This window comes from Myotis daubentonii, chromosome 6, assembly GCF_963259705.1.
Source record: "Myotis daubentonii chromosome 6, mMyoDau2.1, whole genome shotgun sequence".
Classification (NCBI taxonomy): Eukaryota; Metazoa; Chordata; class Mammalia; order Chiroptera; family Vespertilionidae; genus Myotis; species Myotis daubentonii.
Window position 1 is genome coordinate 98,059,254 of NC_081845.1, and position 23,554 is coordinate 98,082,807.

General features: G+C 55.3%; 2 protein-coding genes across 3 annotated transcripts; both read left to right on the forward strand.

Moving 5' to 3' along the window:
• Positions 1 to 10,700: 10,700 nt before the first annotated feature.
• On the forward strand, positions 10,701 to 13,973 carry NRM (nurim). The gene is made up of 4 exons (XM_059702173.1): positions 10,701 to 10,900; positions 11,341 to 11,537; positions 12,693 to 12,869; positions 13,205 to 13,973. Exons 1-4 carry the CDS (start codon positions 10,768 to 10,770, stop codon positions 13,484 to 13,486), a joined length of 789 nt encoding a protein of 262 aa, XP_059558156.1. The 5' UTR covers positions 10,701 to 10,767; the 3' UTR covers positions 13,487 to 13,973.
• A 587-nt stretch (positions 13,974 to 14,560) lies between these two features.
• Positions 14,561 to 23,279, forward strand: PPP1R18 (protein phosphatase 1 regulatory subunit 18). 2 transcript variants are annotated; one of them, XM_059702155.1, is made up of 4 exons: positions 14,561 to 14,690; positions 15,424 to 16,998; positions 20,627 to 20,822; positions 22,334 to 23,279. In XM_059702155.1, the coding sequence occupies exons 2-4, from the start codon at positions 15,451 to 15,453 to the stop codon at positions 22,351 to 22,353; spliced, it is 1,764 nt and encodes a 587-aa protein (XP_059558138.1). In that variant the 5' UTR covers positions 14,561 to 14,690; positions 15,424 to 15,450; the 3' UTR covers positions 22,354 to 23,279. The 2 variants fall into 2 exon arrangements, with proteins under 2 accessions (XP_059558138.1, XP_059558139.1); XM_059702156.1 differs by having other exon boundaries at positions 14,635 to 14,766.
• The last annotated feature ends 275 nt before the right edge of the window (positions 23,280 to 23,554 follow it).

Below are 23,554 nucleotides of genomic sequence, written 5' to 3' on the forward strand. Positions count from 1 at the left end.
TTACTAATTCATCGCTCCATTCCATATTGTATATAGAGTGGATTCAGAATCATAAACTACCTCCAAGGGAAATAACTTTATAAAATAGAGTCCACTGTCTACATACAGTAAAAAATAAACAAAAAATTATTCAAACACATGGAATTTAAATAGAATATTATACAATAAATGGGTTACCAATAAGATCAAGAAAGAAATAAAAAAACTTTCTGGAAACAAATGAAAATGAACACACAACAACCCAAAATCTCTGGGACACAGCAAAAGCAGTCCTGAGAGGAAGTTCATGGCACTACAGGCTTACCTCAAAAAATAAGAAAAATTAATAATTAGCAATTTAACCCTTCAACTTAAAGAATTAGAAAGAGAACAACAAGTAAATCCCAGAGTAAGTAGAAGGTCGGAAATAATAAAGATTAGAGCAGAAATAAATGGCAAAGAGACTAAAAAAAACAATACAAAAGATCAATGACACCAAGAGCTGGTTCTTTGAAAGGATAAATAAGATTGATGAACCATTAGCCAGACTCATCAAGAAAAAGAGAATCCAAATAAATAAAATTAGTAACAAAAGTGGCAAATTAACCACTGACAGCACAGAAATACAAAGGATTGTAAGAAAACACTATGAATAACTATATGCCAACATGCTGGACAATGTGGATGAAATGGACAAATTCCTAGAAAAATGCAATCTCCCAAAACTGAATCAGGAAGAATCAGAAAACCTGAATAGGCCAATAACAACTGAGGAAATAGAAGGAATAATAATTTAAAAAAAAGAACTCCCAACAAACAAAAGCCCTGGTCCAGACATCTTCCCAGGGGAGTTTTACCAAACATTCAAAGAACTAACACCTATTTTCCTCAAACTATTTCAAAACATCCAAGAGGAAGGAGCACTTCCAAGCGCTTTTTATGAAGCCAGCATTACCCTAATTCCAAAACAAGGTAAAGACACTACAAAGAAATAGAATCACAGGCCAATATCCCTGATGAACATGGATGCTAAAATCCTCAACAAAATATTAACAAATCAGATCCAGCAATATAGTAAAAAGACCATATGTCATGACTAAGTGGGATTTTTTTCCAGGGATGCAAGGCTGGTACAATATTCACAAATCAATAAAGGTGATACATCACATAAACAAATTGAAAGACAAAAATCACATGATCTTATCAATAGATGCAGAAAAGGCATTTAACGAAATCCAACACCCATTTTAAAAAAATATATATATTTTTTTAATATATTTTATTGATTTTTTACAGAGAGGAAGGGAGAGGGATAGAGAGTTAGAAACATCGATGAGAGAGAAACATCAATCAGCTGCCTCCTGCACACCTCCTACTGGGGATGTGCCCACAACCAAGGTACATGCCCTTGACTGGAATCGAACCTGGGACCTTTCAGTCCACAGGCCAACGCTCTATCCACTGAGCCAAACCAGTTACGGCTAAAAATATATTTTTTATTAATTTTAGAGAGGAAAGGAGAGGGAGGGAGAAATAGAAACATCAGTGATGAGAGAGAATCATTGACCGGCTACCTTCTACATGCCCCCTACTGTGGATCAAGCCCACAACCTGGACATGTGCCCTGACAGAGAATCGAACCATGACCTCCTGGTTCATAGGTCGACGTTCAACCATTGGACCACACCAGCGGGGTACAACACCCATTTTTGATAAAAATTCTCAGCAAAGTGGGAACAGAGGGAGCATATCTCAACATGATAAAGGCCATATATGACAAACCTACAGCCAACTTCATACTCAATGTGCAAAAACTAAAACCATTTCCCCTAAGAACAAGAACAAGACAGGGATGTCGGCTTTCACCACTCCTGTTCGACATAATACTGAAGTCCTAGCCACAGTGATCAGAAAAGAAGAAGTAAAAGGCATCCAAATTGGAAAGGAGGAAGTAAAACTCATTATTCACAGATATCATATTGTACATAGAAAACCCTAAAGACTCTACCAAATATCTACTAGATTTAATAAATGAATTTGACAATGTAGCAGGATGCCAAATTAACACGCAGAATTCGATGGCATTTTTATACTCCAATAATGAATTCCTAGGAAAAGAAACTAAACAAACTATCCCATTTAATACTGCAACAACAAAAAAATGTAGATACTTATAAATAAACTTAATCAAGGAGGTAAAAGACTTGTACTTGGAAAACTTCAGGACATCGAAAAAAGAGATAGAAGAAGATATAAACAAATAGAAGAATATACCATGTTCAATGGTAGAATTAACATCATTAAAATGTCCATACTACATAAAGCAATCCATAGATTCAATGCAATCCTATTAAAATACCAACAGCATATTTCACAGATCTAGAACAAATACTCTCAAAATTTATATGGAACCAAAAAAGACCCCAAATAGCCAGAGCTATCTTGAGAAAGAATAAAGTTGGAGGGGTCACAGTAACAGATACCAAGTTACACTACAAAGCCACCATAATAAAAAACAGCCTGGTACTGGCACAAAAACAGACAAATAGATCAATGGAACATAACAGAGAACCCAGAAATCTACCCAAGCCATTATGCCCAAATAATATTTGACAAAGGAGGCAAGAGCATACAATGGAGTCAAGACAGTCTCTTCAATAAATGGTGTTGGTAAAATTGGACAGATACATGCAAAAAAATGAAACTAGACCACCAACTTATACCATACACAAGAATAAACACAAAATGGATAAGACTTAAATGTAAGTCGGGAAACCATATAAATCCTAGAAGAAACTATAGGCAGCATAATCTCAGACATCTCTCAAAGCAATATGTTTATAGATACACCTTCCATGGTAAAGAAAACTAAGGAGAAAATAAACAAATGGGACTACATCAAAATAAAAAGCTTCTGCACAGCGAAAGAAACCATCAACAAAATGAAAAGGGAGCCACCTGTATGGCAATGATACATATGATAAAGGTTTAATATCCAAAATATATAAGGAACTCATACAACTTAAAAAAAGGAAGACAAACAATCTAAATAAAAAATGGGCAAGGGACCTAGACACTCCTCCAAAGCAGACATACAGATGGCCAAGAGACATGTGAAAAAATGCTCAAAGTCACTGATCATCAGAGAAATGCAAATTAAAACAACAATAAGGTATCACCTCACACCTGGCTGTGGGGGCGCTGTTCAGAGTACGTGGGATGGTCAAGGCCACTCTGAGGGTGGGAATCCTCATCGGGGTGTTTCAGGCTAATTTGCTATCTGCAGGAGCAAAAGCAAGGATGCAGCCATCTATGCCCTGAGCAGGGTACCCTTCTCTAACCCGAAACACTGATGTCACTATTTGGCCAGAACTCCTTTGTCTAAGTTGGTATAAAGTATGCTACTGAGCAGCTGGTGCAGGGCTGCGTGGTGGGGAAGATGAGTCACTGAGCATGCTGTCTCAGAGAGTAAGAGATCCTTCTTTTTCACTGCTGCATAGAATTCCATGGTGTAAATGTACCACGGCTTTCTATCCACTCATCTACTGATGGGCACTTGGGCTGTTTCCAGATCTTAGGTATTGTAAATTGTGCTGCTATGAACATTCTTTCTGATTGTGTTTCAGGATTCTTATGATATATTCCTAGAAAAAATATATGCAGTAATTCTCTCTCATCATTGGTTTTTTACCTCTCTCTCCCTTTATCTCTGAAATGAATAAATATATGTTATATTTTTATTAAGTTCAGAGAGGAAGGGAGAGGGATAGAGAGACAGATACATCCATGATGAGAGAGAATCATTGATTGGCTGCCTCTTGCACACCCCCCACTGGGAATTGAGCCCGCAACCCAGGTATGTGCCCTTGACTGGAATCAAACCTGGGACCTTTCCAGTGCAGGCCAACACTCTAACCACTGAGCCAAACCAGCTAGGGCAATAAAAATATGTTTTTTTAAAAGACAAGTATTGCTGAGAGTGTGGAGAAAAGGAACACTTATGTACTTTTGGTGGGACTGCAAATTGGTATAGCCACCATGGCAAGCAGTATAGAGATTATTCAAAAAACTGAAAATCAATCTACCATATGACCCAGCAATTCTACTTCAGGATATTTCTACAACAAAAACAAAAACACTAATTTGAAAAAAATATATGCACCCCTATGTTCATCATATATATAGAAGAACAGGTAAAGACGTGATACATATAGACAATGAAAGCCTATATAATAAAGCGGTGATTTGCAAATTGACCATCATGTCCTCACACAAAGATGGCCGCCCCATGTAGTCATAAGATGGCATGGCCATGCTGTCACAAGATGGCCACCACAAGATGGCCAGCAGGGGAGGGCAGTTAGGTGCAACCAGGCCGGCAGGGGAGGGCACTTGGGGGGGACCAGGCCAGCAGGGGAGGGTAGTTGGGGTGTTGGGGGAACCTGGTCCGGCAGGGGAGCAGTTAGGCGTCGATCAGGCTAACAGGCAGAAGCAGTTAGGGGCAGGCAGGCAGGCAAGCGGTTGGGAGCCAGCAGTCCCAGATTGTAAGAGGGATGTCTGAGGGGTCCAAGATTGGAGAGGGTGCAGGCTGAACTGAGGGACCCCCCCCCCAGTGCACAAATTTCATGCATCAGGCCTCTAGTATTACAATAAAAAGAATGAAATCTTGCCATAGCCGGTTTGGCTCAGTATTTAGAGCATTGGCCTTCAGACTGAAGGGTCCTAGGTTCAATTCTGGTCAAGGGCACATGCCTGGGTTGTGGGCTCGATCCCTGTTGGGATGGGGGGGGAGGCAGCAGATCAGTGACTTTCTCTCATCATTGATGCTTCTATCTCTCTCCCCCTCTCCTTCTCCCATCCTCTATGAAATCATACAAATATATTTTTTAATGAAATCTTGCAATTTGTGACAACATTGATGGACCTAGAGGATGTTATGCTAAGTGAAATAAATCAGACAGGGAGAGACAAATGCCAAATGGTTTTTATATGTGGAATCTAAAAAAATACCAGCCCTGGGTGGTGTGCTCAGGTGATTGGCCATTGTCCTGTGTACCAAAAGGTTGCCAGTTCGATTCCTGGTCAGGGCACATGTCCCAGTTGTTGGCTTGATAACACTCTCACCTCTCTCTCTCTCTCTCTCTCTCTCTGTCTCTCTCTCTCTCTCTCTCTCTCTCTCTCTCTCTTCTTCCCTCCTCTCTCTGTGAAAATCAATAAAAAATATTTGGAAAAAATACTAAAAACAGCCCTAGCCTGTTTGGCTCAGCGGATAAAGCGTCAGCCCACAGACTGAAGGGTCCCAGGTTTGATTCCAGTCAAGGGCACATACCTGGATTGCAGGCTTTATCCTTGGCCCTGGTCAGGGTGCATGCAGGAGGCAACCAATTGATGTGTCTCTCTCACATCGATGTTTCTCCCTCTGTGTCTCTTCCCCTCCCTTCCACTCTAAAATCAATGGAAAAAATATCTTCCGGTGATGCCCGAGCTGGTTTGGCTCAGTGGATAGAGTGTCGGCCTGCAACTGAAGGGTCCCGGGTTTGATTCTGGGCAAGGACACATGCCCGGGTTGCAGGTGCCATCCCCAGTAGGGGTTGTGCAGGAGGCAGCTGATCAATGATTCTTTTTCATCATTGATACTTCTTTCTCTCCCTCTCCCTTCCTCTCTGAAATCAATAAAAATATTTAAAATATATATATATCCTCAGGTGGGGATTAACAACAACAACAAAACAGATGAACAAACAAAACAAAAACAGACTCAGAAACAGAGGTCAAATTGATGGTTGCTAGAAAGGAGGTGGTTGGGGAATAGGCGAAAAGGGTGAACAGGAATATAGTCAGCTAGAGGCCCAGTGCACAGATTCATGCACCGGTGGGGTCCCTCAGCATGGCCTGCAGGGATGGCTGAAACCTGCACTCCAACATCCCCTGAGGGCTGTAGTAGTGCGAGAAGTGGCAGGCAGCCAGGGAGAAGCCCAAGCCCCAGCCAGGCGCTCCATTCATCCCGGCCCTGCTGCGCCTGCTGCCACTCAGTAGGCTCGCTGCCACTCCCCTGCAGTCTCTGCGCTCCCGTCCTAAGGCGATACCATGCACCCGTGACTGAGAAGCAGCCATGGGCTCACACCCTGTCTGTCCCAATGCCGATCCCAATGCCAGTCCTGGTCCGGATGAGGGAGGGGCGTGCAGGGGGAGTGTTCGCGGGAGAGGCTCGAGCCGCAGCAGCTGCACTCGCCAGCCATGAGCCCAGTGTGTGGCGCCTATCGGTCAGCAGAGCAGCGCTCCCATTGTGGGAGCGCACTGACCACCAGGGGGCAGCTCCTGCTTTGAGCATCTGCCCCCTGGTGATCAGTGCGTGTCATAGCGACCGATCAAATGGTCACTTAGGCTTTTATATATACACTGAGTGGCCAGATTATTATGACCACCCCATCAGTACTTCATTGGGCCACCTTTTGCCTTCAATACTGTAGTGATTTTTCTTGGCATTGACTCCACGAGATGTTGAAAGGTGATGCGAGGAATCTGACACCATGCCTGATGAATAGCACTGTCCAGTTCTGTGAGATTTGATGGTTGTGGAACCAGCTGCCTGATGGCTCTTTTAACTTCGTCCCACAAATGCTCAATTGGATTGAGATCTGGTGATTGTGGGGGCCACCTGAGCAAGGTAAAGTCTCCCTCATGTTCTTGAAACCACTCTGCACAATACGAGCACGTGGCGCATTGTCTTGTTGGAAGAAGCCATCTCCATTGGGATACGCCATCAGCATGATAGGATGAACCTGATCAGCAACGACACTTAGGTATGTTGTGCTATTCAGACGTTGTTCCACACGAATTAAAGGGCCCAAATCACGCCAGGAAAACATGCCCCAAACCATAGCACTGCCCCCACCAGCTTGAAGGGTTGTACTCATGCATGTGGGGTGCATGCTTTCATGCTGTTTCTGCCAAATTCTCACTCTGCCATCTGCATGATGCAGCTGGAAACGTGATTCATCGGACCACATGACTTTTTCCCAATGCTCGACTGTCCAATCCTTGTGTTCCTAGTCTAATTGGAAACATTTTATCTTGGTAACTGCAGACAGAAAAGGTGTTCAAACAGGCCTTTGGCTTCCATATCCCATACGATACAGTGTACGGCTAATGTGCCTACAAAGGTCAGGTGGTCATAATAATCTGGCCACTCAGTCTATAGACTAGAGGCCTGGTGCATGAAATTCTAGCACGGGTAGGGTCCCTAGGCCTGGCTGGAGATCAGGGCCGATTGGGGCCTTCTGGCTGCCGGTCGGGGCCTTCCTTCGTCCTGCACTGCTCCCTGGTGGTCAGTGCACATCATGGCGAGCAATTGAACTCCCAGTCTCCCAGTCGAACTCCCGAGGGGACAATTTGCTATTAGGCTATTATATATGTACTAGTGGCCTGATGCAGGAGCCCCACTATCCAGCACCCCAAAGAGCTAGGCCCCGACCAACCATCTGGGGCTCCTAGATGGACTGCCCCAAAGAGGTAGGCCGGAGCCGGGGGTCCCGCCACTGTCCCACGCGGAGCCACGGACTCCCAGGCCTCACCGTGTGGAGGCCTCTGCCGGGCCCCACCTCTGGGCCAGTTCACGCAGAGGCCTGTGGAACCCCGGCACAGGCGGGCAGAGGCCTCCACTGGGCCCCGGCCCCGTCCCCCATGCCGCAAGTCCCTGCCCATCTGCGCCTGCTGCATTCGCAGCCTCCTGCTGATCAGTCATTATCCATGAGGGCATCCTGACCATTTGCATATTCCCCTTTTATTAGTATAGATTATAGATAGATAGATAGACAGATAGATAGATAGATAGATAGATAAGATTATGATAAGTTTGCACAGCTACAGATAACAACTAGGATTAATAGGGTGATCACATTGTAAAGATATATAAATGTGGAGTCACTTTTTGAACACCTGAAACTAATATATTTTGTATCAATTACAAATAATACGTATATTATATATATGGGTATATATATATTTAAATTACATATAATTTTTAATATCTGAATGAACTCTGGACTCTTGGTTAACAATAAGGTATCAATATTAGTTCATTAATTGTAACAAATGGACGATACTAATTAATATATTAATAAGAAAGTAGTGAAGGATGTAAGGGAATTCTGTACTGTCTTCTCACTTTTTCTGTAAATTTGAAACTTTTCTATAAATAAAGTTTACAATAACAAAACACAATGGGATAGGACATATTCACTGGATTGTCTAAAACTAGAGAGACTGTTAATACCAAATACACAAAGGGGAGCTCTCTTATGCATGTTGGTAGCTGCTGTGAGTAGGTCCTTTTTTGTTTTTGTTTTTATCACAAATAGGACTTGTTATTTGTCACCCTTAAGTCTGAGGTAAGCAGAGTCTTGGCCTGGGGCTCATGTCCATCTGCCCATTCACCTTGAGCGCTGTCTCAACCCCAGTGGGCTTTCCAGAACTGTACCCTTCACCATGAAGCTCTGTGAGTTCCCCCATTCAAACTTGGGCTTCTTCAGCATTTGACTTCTCCTTCTTTTTTAAAAAATATGTTTTTATTGATTTCCAAGAGGGAGAAAGAGAGAAACATCGGTCAGCTGCTTTCTGCATGTCCCCTACTGGGGATCAAGCCCACAACCTGGGCATGTGCCCCCACCAGGAATCGAACCGTGACCTCTTGGTACATGGGTAGATGCTCAACCACTGAGCAACATCGGCTGGGTAGCATTTAACTTTTCTGACAAAGTAATCGTGGAGCGGGTAAATAGATTGGTAAACCTTTTCCATGTCCTTTCCAACGCTACCTGGAATCAGCTTATGGCATCTTTCAAGTCATTTGTCTGCACTCTTAGGCCATGATTTTCATCATCTTCTGGATTTGGCAGGCCTGTTGTTGAGATAAGAGGTCTTCTGGATTTGTTTTAAAAGTTTTTAAATTAAAACCAACACAGACAGATGAAGCAAATAACCATTGGCAGTCTTGACATCAACATGAGCTTCAATCATGGTCAGCCACGTTTTTATCATGGAGCATTCTGTCTGACACCGGTAAGACCCACGCCACGACACGGGTAAGACCCACGCCACGACACGGGTAAGACCCACGCCATGACACGGGTAAGACCCACGCCATGACACGGGTAAGACCCACGCCACAACACGGGTAAGATCCAGGCCACGACACGGGTAAGACCCACGCCATGACACGGGTAAGACCCACGCCACGACACGGGTAAGATCCAGGCCACGACACAGGTAAGACCCACGCCATGACACGGGTAAGACCCACGCCACGACACGGGTAAGATCCAGGCCACGACACGGGTAAGACCCATGCCACGACCCGGGTAAGACCCATGCCACGACACAGGTAAGACCCACGCCATGGGAGTTAGGCAGCTTGGGCCCTGAACACCTCAGTAATCTGGGTTTCTAACTGCAGTTTCATGGGCCTGCAGGTCAGTGAAGCTCACCTAAAAGACATGAGCCCTGAGGCCCTCAGACGCGATTTTGGTTCCTGAGTTCTCGGGACTAGTGTTTTCCCAACCTTTCTTACATCGCGCAGAGCTGGCGCTCACTCACGCCGGTTTTTCTTGGAGAACAGATCAGACACTTCCTTCTTGGCTCCTTTTTGCCACCTTTTGTGAGCACTTGCCCACCACCACCATGCTGCTCACGGAGGCCCAGAGGCTGTGAGTAGGTTTTTTTTTTAATCTTTTTTAAAATACATATTTTTAGCCCTAGCTGGTTTGGCTCAGTGGATAGAGGGTCCCAGGTTTGATTTCAGTTGCAGACTCCTCCTCAGCCCCGCGCCCTGATCAGGGTTAGTGCAGGAGACACCAAATGATGTGTTTCTCTCTAAAAAATCAATGGAAAAATATCTTTTGGTGAGGATTAAATATATATATATAATCTCCATTGATTTCAGGTAAGGGAGAGGGAGAAACATGGGCTGCCTCCTGCACGCCCCCTACTGGGGATCAAGCCCCAAACCTGGGTATGTGCCCTTGACCAAAATCGAACCCGGGCCCTGCAGTCTTCAGGCCAACGCTCTATCCATTGAGCCAAACCGGATTTTTAACTCTGATGAAGAAAAGCTTACTTTTACATTGTAATCTGCATTGTAAACAGGTCTGTAAGGGAAAGTATTAACACAAAAGATCTAGGTGGTTTCTGATTAGTAAGTGGAGTTCAATGAATGAGGTTGCAGAGCACAGTTACAGTTCATTAGACGCTGGATAAAGTTAACCTACTGCAACGTGTACAACTGTCATAAATAAAGCTTCCTGCCGCCAACGTTTTCACGTTTTTATTCTCATGGTGACAAGTCAGCAGCCTCTGGGAACTCCCGCGTGTGCAGTTCCCTGCGCTGCTCGGCGACCGAGGCGCGGCGGGCCCTGAGGCCGAGCGCGCGCCGCCACGTGGGGCTCGCGGCCCCGTCTCCGTCCAGCGCCGAGCGGGACCCCGGCCGCGGCTCAGCCGGCCGCAGCCTCCTCGGTTCGCTGAGCTTCGGGGCCCGGGCTCGGGCGCCGCTTCCGCCGGGACCCCGCCAGGCGGACCCGCTTCCCACGGGAGAACAGCCCACCCGAGGCCGGGGGCCGCCGCCTTCCCCTCCCGGGGATCCCGACTTCCCGCCCGTGACGCGGCGACGCGGGACCGGGCGCTCCGGGGCGTGGGCGAGGGGAGCCCCGCCCGCCGGGGCCGGGGCCGGGGCGGGGCCGGGGCGGGGCCTGCGGCGCGGGAATCCCGAGCCGCCGCTCCCGCCGGCTCCCCGCCATGGCCCCGGCGCTGCTCCTGGTCCCGGCCGCCCTGGCGTCTTTCGTCCTGGCCTTTGGCACCGGCGTGGAGTTCGTGCGCTTCGCCTCCCTTCGGCCTCTTCTCGGAGGGCCCCCGAAGCCTGCGGGTCCCGGTGAGCCGGGCCGGCGGCCCTGCGCGGGGAGGCGGGCGGGAGGCAGGAGCGGGGCGGGGCCCGCGGGCCCCACTAGGAAGTCGGGGCAGCGGTCCGGGCGGCGGACAGTGCGGCCCGAGGCCGAGGGGCGGCCGCGCGCGGTGCGGAAAGTGCTTCGTAGCCGGGGGGGAGCCGGTTAGCGGGCCCTCTGGACGCGGGGGGGTGGACCGGGGCTCCCCCGCGCGCCTCGGTGCCTGCCCGGGAACGCCCCCCGGCCCTGAAGGAGGCCCGGGAAAGGGCGGACACTGCGAGGGGAGGGGAGGCGAGGCGGGCGCAGCCGAGAGATGAAGCGTTAGGGCTCTTGAAAGCTTGGAGAGACACGGCCCAGCACCCCCAGAGGAGACGAGGGTCGGGGATGTCTCCCACCATCTTCCTGTTCTTCTCTCTCCCGACTCCCCCAGAGGCACCCCAGGGCTGGCTGGCCGCCCTGCAGGACCGCGGCGTCCTGGCTCCCCTGGCGTGGGATCTGGGGCTCCTGCTGCTCTTTGTGGGGCAGCACAGCCTCATGGCGACGGAGACAGTGAAGGTGTGGCTGTCCCGGTCCTTTGGGGTTCTTCAGAGGTCGCTGTACGTGGCATGCACGGCCCTGGCCTTGCAGGTATGCGGCCCGCAGGGAGAGTCTGGGAAGGACGCCCTAGACCGCGGGGGGCGAGGACCTGAGGCCGACAAAGGTGTGGGTGTAGGAGAACTCGGGGCGTTCAGGACTCTAATCTCAGCTTCCAGTCCTCCACAGCACACACCTCACTTTATATCAGGAAGGGTGCACTGCCCTAGCCGGTTTGGCTCAGTGGATAGACCGTCAGCCCGAGGACTGCAGGGTCCCGGGTTCGATTCTGGTCAAGGGCATGTTCCTTGATCCAGAGTCGGAGAAGCAACCAATCGATGTGTCATTGACAGACATCAGTGTTTCTCTCTGTCTCCCCCTCCCTTCCACTCTCTCTAAAAAATCAATCTAAACATGTGCTGGGTGAGGATTCACAAGAAAAAGGTGCACCTTGTCATTCCCCCAGCACGCGTGCCATGTGCACTGCACCCCTGCAGGTTGTCGGTCCCGCCTGCAGCGCTCTCCTCAGCCCTGCCCTGCCTTCAAACCCAGAGCAGGCTCCCTAGTTACTGTGATTTTTATTTACTTACTGGAGGCCCGATGCACGAAATTGGTGCAAGGGCCTTGGCCTCGCCCCACCCACTGCAGCATTGTCTGCAAGGACGTCCAGTCCAATTAGCATATTACACTTTTATTATTATAGATATAGATGTTTTTTAATCCTCACCTGAGTATATTTTTCCATTGATTTTCAGATAGAGTGGAAGAGAGAGGGAAAGACAGAGAAATATTGATGTGAGAGAAACATCAATTGGTTGCCTCCTGCACGCCCCCGACCAGGGCCCGTACTGGGGGAGGAGCCTGTAACCGAGGTACCTGCCCTTGACGGGAATTGAACCCAGAACCCTTTGGTCTGCAGGCCAAGGCTCTATCCATTGAGTCAAACCGGCTAGGGCCAGGCTTCCTAGTTAGTACTCGCCATCTTCTCAGTGGGTGCTGGGCATAGGCTGGTCCGTGCGCCTCTCTGGCCACCCTCACCATCCTGTAAGCGCTCTGGGAACATACGGGTCACCCTTATATCCTTGGAACCCCACCCAGCACCTCCACGAGCTGAGTGTTGGTGATGCTCGTGGTAAAGATGGGGAGAGCTACAAGCTGTCTGGGGTGGGGCAGCCTGTCTAGGTCTCCCAGCCCCTCTTCCTCCCCCAGCTGGTGATGCGATGCTGGGAGCCCGTCCCCAGAGGCCCTGTGCTGTGGGCAGCTCAGGCCGAGCCCTGGGCCACCTGGGTGCCCCTGCTGTGCTTCGTGCTGCACGCCGTTGCCTGGCTCCTCATCTTCAGCATCCTCCTCGTCTTTGACTACGCGGAGCTCATGGGCCTCAAGCAGGTGAGGCCCGTTCCCTGCCTTCCATCCTTTCTAGAACACCTCTCGCCTTGCCAAGGACTCCCCGCTCCTCCTCCCATGCTCGGCCACCTTCCTCTTGCTCCCGCTCCCGCTCCCTCACCTGCCCTTCTTGTATGATAGTCTCCCCGCAGCTCCCGCCTCAGAGGCCAGAAGCCTCCTGGGCCTGTGGAAGGTTCCTGGACCGGAGATGAGGGTCAGGGGCCCAAGACCTAGAAGGGGGAGGTTCCTGGGCCTGAGTCATCGAGGGGGGTACCTGGCAGGGAGGAGAGGTGATAGCTGTGAAAGGCCCCGGCTCCCTGACTGCTCCCCTCTCCTAGGTGTACTACCACCTGCGAGGGCTGGGCGAGCCCCTCGCCCTCAAGTCCCCCCGCGCTCTGAGGCTCTTCTCCCACCTGCGCCACCCGGTGTGTGTGGAGCTGCTGACGGTGCTGTGGGTGGTGCCCACCCTGGGCACCGACCGGCTCCTCTTCGCGCTCCTCCTCACCCTGTACCTGGGCCTGGCTCACGGACTTGACCAGCAAGACCTCTGCTACCTCCGGGCCCAGCTGCAAAGAAAACTGCACCTGCTCTCCCGGCCCCAGGAGGGCGGGCCCCAGTGAGCAGGTGCCTGGTGTCAGGCCCTGCACTCCTCTCCCCTGGGGTGGCGACCCCTGGCCACCCAGGCCCTGGCTTATTCAGGCCGGAGGCCCCGATCCACGGGCCGAGGGCCGTCCATCCACTCCACTCCCGCCCATCTCATGCCCTAAATCCCGAGTGTCCGCGCTCCGAGGCCCACTCCTCGCCAGCCAGGAGGGGGCGGGGACTTGCAGGTCTCACAGCTGAGGGCGTGACCCCCCTTCCCAGCCTCAGGGCGAAGGGTCCCGCCTGGCTACTCCCGGGCACTCGCCTGCATCTCAGGGTCCCCTTCTCCGTGTCGCTCGCGCCCAGGAGCTGGCGCAGCCGCCCCGCCCCCCGCCCTGCACCTCGAGGCCCCCTGGTTCCTGCAGCTGAGCTGAGCGGCCTCTTGGCCCTTCGTTCGGGTACGGCTCCCTGCTCTCCCGAGGAACACGCGCGGCGGGAAAATAAATCGCAGCCGGTTTCTCTGCACTTGGCGCGCGGTTTGTTCGGGGCCGCGGGGCACAGTTTGGGAAGGACCTGCGGAGCCGCGGCCCAAGCCCGGCACCTCGCGCCCCCGCGACCGCTGGGCGGCGGCTGCGCCCTCGGACCCGCCCCGCCTTCCGGAGCGGCCCGGCCCCTCCCTCCACATCCCGGGACCTGGGCCCTGGGGGCCGGGCGCGGAGGGGCGAGCTCCCCAGGCTGCTGCTTCCCTGCCTCTCCTGCCGCCCCCCACGACCCCTGCCGGGCGCCCGGGACCACGCAGGACAAAGGCTGGCCGAGGCCGAGGCGTGGGGAGGGGCGGCCAGAGGCGGGGAGGGCGGGCCGGGCTCCGAGCAGCTGCCGCTTCCTCCCACGTCCCTCGAGGGGCCTGAGTCACGGGCGCCGCCCCGGTCGGCGGGCTGGGGGCGGGCGCCTGGCTCCCGGGACGGCGGTCCGGAGCTGGGTGGGTGGGGGCCGGGACCGAGGGCCAGGGGCGACGGCGAGCAGAGGAGGCGCGCTCCCCACGGGGTTGGCGGGAGCAGGTCCCGCCCCTCCTCGGGCCCCGCCCCGCGCCCCCATCCCTCTCCCCATTGTCCTCTGACGGAGTGGTCGCCGGCCCGGTCTCGGTCTGCGTCCCTCCCGGGCTCCCCGCCTCCGGATCTCCGCGACCCTCGCCTCCTCGCTCCCTCCGGGCGCCGGGCCCCGCGGACTCTCCGGGCGCGCAGCGTGAGTGCACCGAGGGCGGGGGGGCCTCCGGCCCGGGCCGGCTGCTCCTCTTCACGCCGGGACGTCCGTCTGCCCGGTGCGATGCCCGGTCCCGGGGAGCAGAGGCGGAGCCGGGCTCCGCGCTCCTGGGTCCCCGGCACCGCGGGGAGAGGCGGGACGCGCCGGAGGGTGGACGCCGGGGTCTGGGCCCGCGCCGGCGCCGGCGCCGGGTCTGGAAGTCCCCGCGGGAGGGAAGTCCCCGGCCCTCTCAGGGGCGGAGGGGCGGCGGGAGGCGGGCGGAGCGCAGCTGGAAAGGGAGCTTGGACCTCGGGGCCGAGGCGACGCGCCCGGCTGTCCCCGCCGGCCGCCCTTGCCCTTGGACCTCTCCACCCTCCGCCCCTCACCTCCCTGACACCCGCTCGGGTCCCGCAGGCCCCTCTCCAGCGGGACTCGCTGACCTCCGTCCCCACTCCCACGCCCCCTGGCCCTCACCCGCAGCCTCACACCCGCTTCTCTCTCCTCTCGGTCCGTCTCTGGCACCCGTGAGCCCTGAGCTGCCAAATCTGAATCTCCCTCTTCCTCTGCCGTGTCCCCCCCATCGGCTTGGCCCGTAGGCGTTTCTTCACTTCTGGTTTCCCTCGCCCGCCGCACTGCCTGTCCTCCCCGCCCTCCGCGTCCCACCTCCCGCGCCGCTCTGCCGTCCAGGCTCATCCCCGGGCCTCGGCAGCACCTCCTCCCTGCTCTCTGCCTCCAGTGCGCCTCACCTGCACCTCGAGGGACCATGGCCACCATCCCAGACTGGAAGCTACAGCTGCTGGCCCGGCGCCGGCAGGAGGAGGCAGCCGCGCGGGGCCGGGAGAAGGCGGAGCGGGAGCGCCTGTCCCAGATGCCAGCTTGGAAGCGGGGGCTCCTGGAACGCCGCCGGGCCAAGCTTGGTCTGTGTCCTGGGGAGCCCAGCCCTGCGTCTGGGCCTCCAGACCCAGACAAGTCTGCGGTCCTGCTGGAGGCCATCGGCCCGGTGCACCAGAACCGATTCATCCGGCAGGAGCGCCAGCAGCAGCAGCAGCAGCAGCGGCGGAGTGACGAGCTCCTTGCAGAAAGGAGGCCTGGACCTGCGGAGGCCCGGGAATGGAGACCCAGCCCAGGGGAGATACAGGATCCAAGTCCCCAAGAAAGAGAGCCCAGGGAAGAGCGGCTCAGCCCCAGGGAAGCCGGAGACAGGAGGCCGGGGGTAGGGGGAGCCCGAGAGTCAAGCCCCAGGCCTGCGGAGGCCCGGGACTGGCCGCGCCCGGGAGAGGCTGGAGACAGGGCCTCGGGGCTGCCAGAGGCGCGGCGGTGGAGGCTGAGCCCGGGAGAAGCGGACGGAGGTGTGACCCCGGCAGAGCCTGGAGAACAAGGCCCCAGGAGGAAGGCGGCGGCCGGGGGGAGGCTGAGCCCAGTGGAGCCTGACGGCCAGCACTCGGGCCCGACCGAGGCCCCTCAATGGAGGCCTGGCCGCGCAGAGTCTCCGGAGCAGAGTCGGAAGCCACTGGCGGCGTCAGAATGGAGACTGAGCCCAGGAGACGGGAAAGGCAGCGCGGAGGGACGTGGGAGCAGAGAAGACAGGCGGGCCCCCGAGGAGCTGACCGGGCTGCCCGGGACGCCGGCGCACGAGGCTGCGGGCCGCAGCTCCGAAGGCGGGCAGACCGCAGAGCGGAGCCCCAGCCCTGCCGAGGGTGGGGAGGGGGACTCCAGGCTGCCCGAAGGGTGGAAGTGGACCCTGCTCTCCGGGAAGGCTCGAGAATGGACAGCCAGGGACCCAGAGACTCCGACTCGGAAGCCAGCCCCTCCGGAGCCCGCCGGGAAGCCCCTGGGGCCTCTCGGTGTGGAGGCTGCAGGGGAGGAGGCGGGGGCCCAAGGCCGGCCCCCGAGCGCCCTGCAGAGCCGCTGCGCTGGGCCCTGCCCCCTCCCGCCCGAGGACGCGCGGCCCGGAGGCGCTAGGCAGCAGGAAGAGGAAGCGGAGGAGCCGCGGCCCCCACCCGCCCCTCTGTCTCCCCCACCACCGGCCCCCCAGTCCCCTGGGGATCCCCTCATGAGCCGGCTGTTCTATGGGGTGAAGGCAGGGCCAGGGCTGGGGCCACCCCGCCGCAGCGGGCACACCTTCACCGTCAACCCCAGGCGGTCTGCGCCCCACGCAGCCCCTGCCGCTCCTGCCCCCGCTGATGCTGCGGCCCCCGGGGCCGGGAAGAAGCGGTACCCGACTGCGGAGGAGATCTCGGTTCTGGGGGGCTACCTCCGCCTCAGCCGCAGCTGCCTTGTCAAGGGGTCCCCTGAAAGGCACCACAAACAGGTAGGGAGCAGCCAAGCCAGACTTCGCAGCAGCCCGCTCGCCGTGCCCTCTGGGCTCTGAACTCCACCTTTCTCTCTGACCCCTGCTCCCGGTCCTCTGGTCAGCCTCCCCTGCCCTCCTCTGCAAACACCCCTCCTCCTCACAGCCCCTGTCCATGGCCAAGCCTCGAGGGCCTGCCCACAACCATGCTGTCCCTGGGGTGTCGCAGGGTGTGCCCCGACTGCTCCCTCTCTGCTCCCTCTGGCTCTAAGGCCCCCATTTCTTTCCTTCCTTTCCTCTGAGCCTGTGACCCAACCCAGCCCATCTGGTGGGAGACAGGCCAACAACCTTGACTCTGTGACAAGCAGGGTCACCAGGATGACAGCCCTCACAGCTTCCAGGGGGGAATGTGGGGCGGGGCGGGGGTGGCTTTGCGGTTCTAGAGAGAAACTGAAGGAAGAAGTGAGTGGAGGGAGGCCTCAGAACCCCAAGGAAGAGAGGACAGCTGAGTGGCCACGGCCTGGGCTGGAGGGCATGGGGAACGGAGCAGGGCTGGCCCTGGGAGAGGCTCACAGAGGCCATTAGAGTGGGCCACCTCAGGCTGCACCCCAGCTTCGGACAGTGCCGCCTCTCCCAGCCTGCCACCTCTGCCTTCCTCCCGGCCTCGCCCGCCCTTCTCAGGACTGGCTCACACTGGGGTTCCCCTCTCGCTGGGCTCTCCCTCCCCTTGGGGTAGAAAAAGAGAGAAGTGAACGTGGAGGCACTGCTGAGAGCAGGAAGTCCAATGGGAGTTGAGGACAGGGGTGGGGCCAAGGCCAGCGGAGGGTCAGAGGTCAGACTGGAATCAGGGTGTGCAGGAAAGTGGGAGAAGCCAGGCTAAGGGCTCCCTGGCCTGGCCCTGGTCCCACCCCTCCCGCAGTCCCTTCCAGCTCATACCTGTCCCCCGAGACGGAAGCCCTTCCTGGTCTCCAGTCCTCATCCCACATGTGCCACCCTCAGACCTGGTTTCTGTGTCCACAGGGACCACAGGCTAGGTTCAGCTCGGGGGTCATTGTCCCCCGCTCATCATCACAAGGAGCTTAAGTGCCCACCCCGAGCCCGCGACTATGCAGTGAGGTAGGTCAGGAAGGCCAGGGCGAAGTGCTCAGAAAAGTCGCTTCCTACGGAGTCCGCTGGCTTTGCTTTTGGGGTGGACAGAGCCGAGGGAGCATGAAGTTTGGGACCCAAAGTCCAGGGCCGTCCGGGTGCAGGGCAGGACCTGTGGGGGTGACCGTACCTGGGTCAGGGATCTGGGAGCCGGAAGCAGATCACCCAAACAGGAAGCCTGGGGTGGGGGCCGGAAGGCGGTGGGGCCGAGTGGGGACGCTGGGCCCTGCCTGCCAGCACCGCTCAGGATGTGGTGAGAGGAGGAAGCAGAGCGGGGTGGGGGTGGGGCGGAGCAGCGCTCTGCGGACCGCAGGCCTCCCCCTCGCCCTTCCAGGCTCGTGAGGGGCTAGCATCCCTGTCCCAGCTCTGCCCCCTAGTTCAGGGATAGGAGCACCCCCCCCACACACACGCCTCCTTCCCTAAGTAACATCTGCAGGCCAATTCCATCAGCCTTATTCAGAGGAACCCCAGGCTTGCCCCGGGCCCAGAGCCCTCCCTCTCCAGCCCCCTCGGGACCTTATATAGCTGATGAGCCAGTGAGTCACCCCTCCGCACCCCCTCCCGTGCGGGCTGTACATTCCTGGGAAGCCCAGTCAGAAGTTGGGGTTGGGGGAGGGAAGCAGAGTGTGGAGAGAGTCAAACAGGGACTGAAAGCAAATAAAATGAGCCCTTTATCAGCGTGTCTAACACTGCAGAGCTCGTCCCCGAAGGGGGGCATGAAAAGAAAAGAGACGTGGGTTCCCAGAAGTTCGGGTAAATCTGTCAGTCACAGAACCAGAGATGGCCCCTTGAAGAAGTTTGGATGCAAAGGGTCTGGTTGCTGTCACCAGTTCTATCAGCCATTTCACGGACAGGTCAGCTGTGTGCAAGCTGGGCCCCCCCAGCCTTGGTCCTCTGCTGGGACCTCATCTGGGGCCTGCATGAACCCCTCCTTACCCAGTAAAGCATCTCCCAGTCTCCTGTTGACAGAAGACACAGGGCAGTGAGGCGCAGGGCGAGTGGGAGCTGGAGGCAGGAGGAGCGGGAGTGGGTGTGACTATGTGCGGCTGGGAGAGGGCATTGGGTATGCTGGGAGAAGAGTGTTCCAGGCAGAGGGGGCAGCGGGTGCCGAGGCCTGCGGGAGTGCCTGGGCCTGTGGCTGGAGGGAGGATGCCCAGAGTGAGGGCGTGGCCATGGCAGCATCCTCCAGACCAGCGATGGCGGACCTTTTGAGCTCGGCGTGTCAGCATTTTGAAAAACCCTAACCTAACTCTGGTGCCGTGTCACATAGAGAAATTTTTGATCTTCGCAACCATAGTAAAACAAAGAATTATATTTTTGATATTTATTTTATATATTTAAATGCCATTTAACAAAGAAAAATCAACCAAAAAAATGAGTTCGTGTGTCACCGCCGACACGCGTGTCATAGGTTCGCCATCACTGCTCTAGACTTAGACCTTGGTCAGGCTCTAGCTTTTGTCCCGGTGAGGTGGGGAGCCAGTGCAAGAGGGACAGTCCCTGAGTTTCAGGCTCCAGGGGGGACCCATGTTAGCAACTTCCTGTCCAGCCACCTTCCAGGCTTTGCTCACATCCCAGTCCGCTGAGGCTCAGGGGTGCGGGGAGCCAGCACCAAGTGTCTCAAAACATGCTGGGAAGGCCCAATAGGTCTGGACCTTTCCAGGGAGTTCGCAGGAACCTCCTGCTTTTTATATATATTTTTTTTAATTGATTTTTTACAGAGAGGAAGGGAGAGGGATGGAGAGTTAGAAGCATCCATGAGAGAGAAACATCTATCAGCTGCCTCCTGCACACCCCCCACTGGGGATGTGCCTGCAACCAAGGTACATGCCCTTGACCGGAATCAAACCTGGGACCCTTCAGTCCCCAGGCCAACGCACTATCCACTGAGCCAAACCGGCCAGGGCAACCTCCTGCTTTTTGCTCCGAGTTAATCCTACGCTGGCCCGTCCCTTCCCCTGAGCTTCTGAGGAGGGCCCAGGGCTGCGGGGGGGGGGGGGGGGGGGGGGGCGGGCAGCAGTGAGGACAGCGGGCTGTTTTGGGGGAGCCTGTCCCTCCCGTCTCCTGTCTGGGGTGCTCCTGTCTGCCTGTCCCTCTGTGCACTCTCACCCCACCCTGCGTCTGCCAGAGGCCCTGTCACCTCCCCGGCTGCACCTCGGGACACCCTGTGCTGAGGGAAGAGCCCTGCTGTGGGTTGCCTGGCTTTTCCCTGGGACCCCTCCAGGCCGGCTCCAAGCTCACCTCGGGAGGCTTCCCGTTCTGATCGCAGGACTATGCCCACGTTGTCCTTTCCCTTCTGCCTCCCGCCCGCTGGGCCTGCGTTACTCACCTCTGCCCCTGCCAAACGCAGGCCCAAGTCTCATGTTTTTGAAACTGATCGAAGGAAAACTGGGCCCCGGAGGGGTGGGGAGGGCAAAGGCAGCGGGTGCCCAGACCCAGCCCCACGCCCACCTTGCACGGGGCTGAGGTGGGTGACCTGCCTCCTTCGCCCCCCACCCCCCAGCTCAAGATCTCCTTCAGCGAGACAGCCCTAGAGACTACGTACCAGTACCCCTCCGAGAGCTCGGTGCTGCGGGAGCTGGGCCCGGAGCCCGAGGCCCCGGGCGCCCCCGCGGCCCAGCCCGACGACGAGGAAGAGGAGGAGGAGGAGCTGCAGGCGGAGCCCCGGGGCGGCCTGCGCTCCAAGGCGCTGCTAGTGGGTGAGTGGACCGCCGCTGGCGCGAGGGCGCCGCCTGGCGTCCAGAGCGGACACCGCGGTCCTGGAGGAAAACGTTGGCGCTGGAAGGGCTCGCCAGGTCTTGAACGGATGAGGAAGCTGAGGTCCTGGAGAGCAAAGTGCACATCGGGTCTCCCGAGTGTAAAACCAGGGCTTTCCGCGAGCCCCCCTGGGTGGGTTAGAGCTCGGGGTTTGGGTCAGTCAGGCCTGAGTGTGAATTTTATCTTCTCTTATGGTTGTGGCCTCAGGCAAATAACCTGACGGTTGGCCTCAATTTATTATTTTTTTTAAAATTTTAAATATATTTTACTTATTTCAGAGAGGAAGGGAGAGGGAGAGAGAGATAGAAACATCGACGACGAGAGAGAACCATTGATCGGCTGCCTACTGCACACCCCCCCTACTGGGGATGGAGCCCATAACCCAGGCATGTGCCCTTGGCCAGAATCAAACCTGGGACCCTTCAGTCCACAGGCTGATGCTCTATCCATTGAGCCAAGCTGGCCAGGCAAATTTTTATTATTATTTCTTTTATTTTAGAGAGAGTAGAAGGGAAAGAGGATGAAAGAGTGATGTGAGAGAGACACATCAAGTGGTTGCTTCCCACACGTACCCTGACTGCAACCGGGGATTGAGCCTGCAACACAGGTACATATCCTTGACCGGACTCGAACCCAGGACCCTTTAATTTGCAGGCCAATTTACTCTGCACTAAAACAACTGAGCAGCCTGGCTGGTTTGGCTCAGTGGATAGAGCGTCGGCCTGTGGACCGAAGGGTCCCAGGTTCGATTCCGGTCAAGGGCACATGCCTGGGTTGCAGGCTCAGTCCAATGTGCAGGAGGCAGCCAATCAATGATTCCCTCTCATCATTGATGTTTCTATCTCTCCCTCTCCCTTCCTCTCTGAAATCAATAAAAATAAATAAATAAAACCACTGAGCACACTGGCCAGAGTTCAGTTTATTACTGAAAAGGAGTTAAAAATAATTGCCTCCTGGAGTCACTGAGAGGGTTAAATAATTTTAATGAAGCACCTAGAACAGTGGTTCTCAATCTTCTGGCCCTTTAAATACAGTTCCTCATGTTGTGACCCAACCATAAAATTATTTTGTTGCTACTTCATAACTGTAATGCTACTGTGATGAATCGTCATGTAAATATCTGATATGCAGGATGGTCTTAGGCGACCCCTGTGAAAGGGTCGTTTGACCGCCAAAGGGGTCGCGACCCACAGGTTGAGAACCGCTGACCTAGAACCATGGCTGGACGTCACATCACTTCACCGCACCTGGGGTCGCTGTGAGGCTGTTATAAGAATGCCTGGCACAGAGTAGGAGGGAATGAGTGTGGCTGCTGCTGTTCCTGGTAGGAGCAAGCACTCAAGTTGTGGACAATGTTAGACAACTTCCCCTGCTCCTGGCCCTCGGGTGGGCGGGTAGGGAGCTGGAGGCAGAGGCTGGCACTCACCCCCCGTTATCGCCTCCTCTCCCGCAGATGAGTCCTGCCGGAGGTGACCCTCTTTCAACACAGGGACCTACCTTCCTCCTTCCCGAAATGAAGATCCTGGCTCCCGGAAGATTCAGAACAGACGCCCCTGAAAGGAGCCTGGCAGGAAGGGCAGCCCACGTCCTCCGACCTGCTGTCCCCGCCCTGTCTCTGAGGACAGAGCCCAAATGCCACCTCGCCCGCAGTCCCCAGACTGAGTGCCAGCTGTGCTCACGCTCCCTGGGCGGCCCAGCCCCAGGCGGAGGCCGAGCTCACGGATGGGTGGAGGAGAGCCCTCCATCTGTGGGCACAGCACACCGCCTGGCAGCCTCCCTCGGGAGGCCGGCCCAGTCCTTTTATAGGCACCTCTTTCTCCTGTTCCTTAGGCACTGCCCTTCGTTTACAGCTCCTGCTTCCTCTCTCTTTTTAAAAATATTTTTTTATTGATTTCAGAGAGGGAGAGGGAGAGAGATAAAAACATCAATGATGAGAGAGAACCATCCATCGGCTGCCTCCTGCACGCCCCGACTGGGGATCAAGCCGGCAACCGGGGCCTGTGCCCTGACCTCCTGGTTCACAGGCTGATGCTCAACCACTGAGCCCCACGGGCTGGGCTCTTGCCTCCTCTCTTGACCATAACCTGGTTTACAAACACCCCCAGCTCCCCTCCCAAGGTCCCAGGTTTACAAGCCACGCCTGCTTCCCATGTCCATGTGGATCCTCTTCCCTGTCCCCCAGTCACCCCACTGGGGTGTGGCTTCCTCCGCTTTTGCTCAGTATTACTCCGCCTCAGTTTTCCCCAAGAGGGAAGGCTGGGAATCTTAGCTCTGTACCCCCATCTGGTTATTTAATTCTGTTCCTCTTCATGGTTCACAAATGAATTGCAAGGGTTTGGTGTGACTAACGAAGCACCTCAATTCTCCCCTACTTCTCCTTCCTTATCAATTGCCTGTTTTTAAAAAGACAAAAACAATTGTTCATAATAAAGTGGAGCTCTTTCCAACTCTCCTGTTGCTGCTCCTTCTTTAGAAAAAAAAAAGCGTATGTGGAGGCTGCTCTGGTTCGTCCAAGCCTCTGTCCTCTTCCTATGGCCCAGAAGGGGACGTGGCCCGGCTGTGGGCGGGCTGGGCGGAGCTCAGCGCTGCGGCAGGAAGCTTTGGGAGCCCCCAGCGGCTTCTCCAAGGGCTGGTTTGAGGAAGGGCAGTGGAAGTATCCGCCAGACATGGCCAG

Coding starts and splice junctions, on each gene's coding strand:
- NRM (XM_059702173.1), top strand. CDS start 10,768: ATGGCCCCGGCGCTGCTCCTGGTCCCGGCCGCCCTGGCGTCTTTCGTC. Junction 10,901..11,340: donor CCCGAAGCCTGCGGGTCCCG/GTGAGCCGGGCC, acceptor CGACTCCCCCAG/AGGCACCCCAGGGCTGGCTG. Junction 11,538..12,692: donor GCACGGCCCTGGCCTTGCAG/GTATGCGGCCCG, acceptor TTCCTCCCCCAG/CTGGTGATGCGATGCTGGGA.
- PPP1R18 (XM_059702155.1), top strand. CDS start 15,451: ATGGCCACCATCCCAGACTGGAAGCTACAGCTGCTGGCCCGGCGCCGG. Junction 16,999..20,626: donor CTGAAAGGCACCACAAACAG/GTAGGGAGCAGC, acceptor CCCACCCCCCAG/CTCAAGATCTCCTTCAGCGA. Junction 20,823..22,333: donor CTCCAAGGCGCTGCTAGTGG/GTGAGTGGACCG, acceptor CCTCTCCCGCAG/ATGAGTCCTGCCGGAGGTGA.